The following is a 2,466-nucleotide window of genomic DNA, read 5'->3' on the forward strand; positions in this document are numbered from 1 at the left end:
AAAAAAAAGAAAAAAAAAAAAAAAAAAAAAAAAAAAAAAAAAGGAGAAAAAAAAAAGAGAAAAAAAAAAAAAAAAAAAAAAAAAAAAAAAAAAAAAAAAAAAAAAAAAAAAAAAAAAAAAAAAAAAAAAAAAAAAAAAAAAAAAAAAAAAAAAAAAGCCGTCGAACGCCACAAAAATGCAAACCTCTAATAACCATATATGCTGGGTATAAGTAGTTCGGATTAGCATCTGACGATGCCCCATCCAGCAGAGAATGGGCTCAAGACATGCTCCATTTTGCCCACTCTAGAATGTCACCTTCGCCACCCAACGTTCCATATCACATGAGCAATGTCTCTGGCTGTGTTGACAGTATCAACAACCCTATCAAATATGCTGGCATTCGAAGGGTCTCCTTCATCCAAAGAGTTGCTCGTACTGAAGTTCGAATGCCGATGTCGGTCAACCTCTTCTTCATCTTCAGGGTTCACAAACCAAGGCCGATTCCCGTCTTTGACGCCTTGGCTTTGGCTCGGCTGCCAGCAGAAATCCAGATGGTCATCCTCACCGTCCAAAAAGAAGCTGAATGCCGGATCAGAAGGAATGGAAGGTGTAGATGTGACAGTCGATTTCGAAAAGTATCCTGTCCATCGGCCTATCATCGAGCTTGATGGCGGTTCTGGTGTGTCCCCTCGACACTTAAGGGTAGTCGGAGGGAGCGGAGCGATTATTTTGTTTTCGCTGCTGAAGCTGCCACGCGGCGTACTTTTATGGCTCCCAGACTCTTGAGGCGGAAACTGTCTCATCATGACGATACCATCGTCCGACGAGACATCGTCTTCTGAAGCTACTGGCCACTCCTCCTCCTCGTCGTCGGCACCCTTGGCGTCGATAGCTATACATTGCACTACTTCGTTATTGAAGTGGATACGGCGCCTCCCGCTAGGCGAGGCGACCCCAGACGACTGTTTAGTAGAGGCATAGCTGAGCGAAACATATGGAAGGTTGGCCGACGACGTATTCAGGCGAGGTTCAAGTTCGGGCCCTGAGACAGAAGGCCGGGTCCGATGAGAACCAGCCTCTTGCGCCTTTAAGATAGCGCCTGCGTGTTGCAGGAGGGTGTGCTGAGACAGCGAGCGTTGCAAGATAGTCTCTGACGCCGTCCTTTTCTTCAAAATCGGCTTCCTGTCCGCATACAAAGAGGGGGTTTCGAGGCAGCTCGGCGGCGGTGAGATACTCGGCAACGCTTTTGTAAATTTGTTGCACGACTTCAACGGACCATACAGCCATGTTACATCGCAATCTTTCAACCTGATGAGACTTGTTAGGATACATAGACAACTGTAATATAGTTCTGGCGTGGTCTGGCGTGGTTATGGAATGCGAGGTCATGCTTTACTGACCAATTGAGGGTCTCGGGCGACACCGTTCCCAAATTATTCTTCAATTTTGCCCAAGTCCGCCAAGAGGCATTCTCTAACCTCGAGCCATTGCTGTAAATGTCTCTGCGGCAAACGACATATTTCCAAGAAGCCCAAATATCTTCCTCTTTCCATTCATGGGAGAGATAATCGACATGCTTGGACGGCTCCTCTTCAACCGAAGTATCATCAGCGGCCGGTGTATGTACATGCAAGCGAGGGGGGTCCGTGAGAAGTGACTCGGAGGCCTGGTCCGAAGCGATAGCTGATACAGGCTCGTCCAATTCGTTAAAGTCGCTCAAATCATATGAAGGTAGGATGATCTCGTCGTCGCTATCATTGCTCACACAGAGAGACAAACTGCTGAGTGTTGCTGGAGTAGGAGGTAGCTGCTCCTCGGTTGTCGGTGCGAAGTGGGGTGAGGGAGGGATCGAGGACGGGGCAGAGGAAGTGATCGGACTGGGACAATCTCGTTGGGAGTAATGGTGAAGGGTATTTTTGAACATGGCAATATCGGGTGAGTCCAGGTAGTAAGTTTGGGCCATGGCGCGTCGCTGGGGAATCAGAGGAGACTGAGAGCGTTTTTCCTGCGAGATAGGCGGCACAGCAATCATCATACTGAGGGTAGAGAGTCGGAATAAAGACAAAATTGTGCAAATGGGATGACGACTTTAATTGAGAGCTCGGATACAACTGAACAAGAGAGAGGCCTGGCAGGAAAGAGAAAACAAAAAGAAAAAGAAGAAAAGGAAAAAGGCCGATTCAATTGAGGACGATCCGAGAGAGCAACTCAGATTTCAAGCATATGCGAAGGAGGAACTTATAGATCGGAGAGCATAGTCGATCATGAGAGATTTTGGAAACTTGAGGGACGACTAAGACGGGGAGGTACTTTGTCAGAGTGTTTTGATGTTAATAACGTCAAAGTCCTTTGGTTCTCATCCTTCTTTCCTTCATGCCTCGCCTTCTTCAAACGAAGGTCTGGAATTCATCAGTGGACACCGGGCAGGGGTCGAAGACGGATAAGTTTAGTTAGTACAGAGTATCTAGTCCGTAGTCCGTAGTA

General features: G+C 47.0%; 1 protein-coding gene across 1 annotated transcript; it reads right to left on the reverse strand.

Annotated features, from left to right (window-relative positions):
• Positions 1–293: 293 nt before the first annotated feature.
• Positions 294–2,017, reverse strand: CDV56_100090 (protein phosphatase regulator REG1; the record flags this gene model as incomplete). Its single annotated transcript, XM_026753709.1, has 2 exons — positions 294–1,290; positions 1,383–2,017. The coding sequence occupies 2 exons, from the start codon at positions 2,015–2,017 to the stop codon at positions 294–296; spliced, it is 1,632 nt and encodes a 543-aa protein (XP_026609442.1).
• Between the last annotated feature and the right edge of the window lie 449 nt (positions 2,018–2,466).

The sequence above is a fragment of the Aspergillus thermomutatus genome, assembly GCF_002237265.1.
Source record: "Aspergillus thermomutatus strain HMR AF 39 chromosome Unknown NODE_587, whole genome shotgun sequence".
Lineage (NCBI taxonomy): Eukaryota > Fungi > Ascomycota > Eurotiomycetes > Eurotiales > Aspergillaceae > Aspergillus > Aspergillus thermomutatus.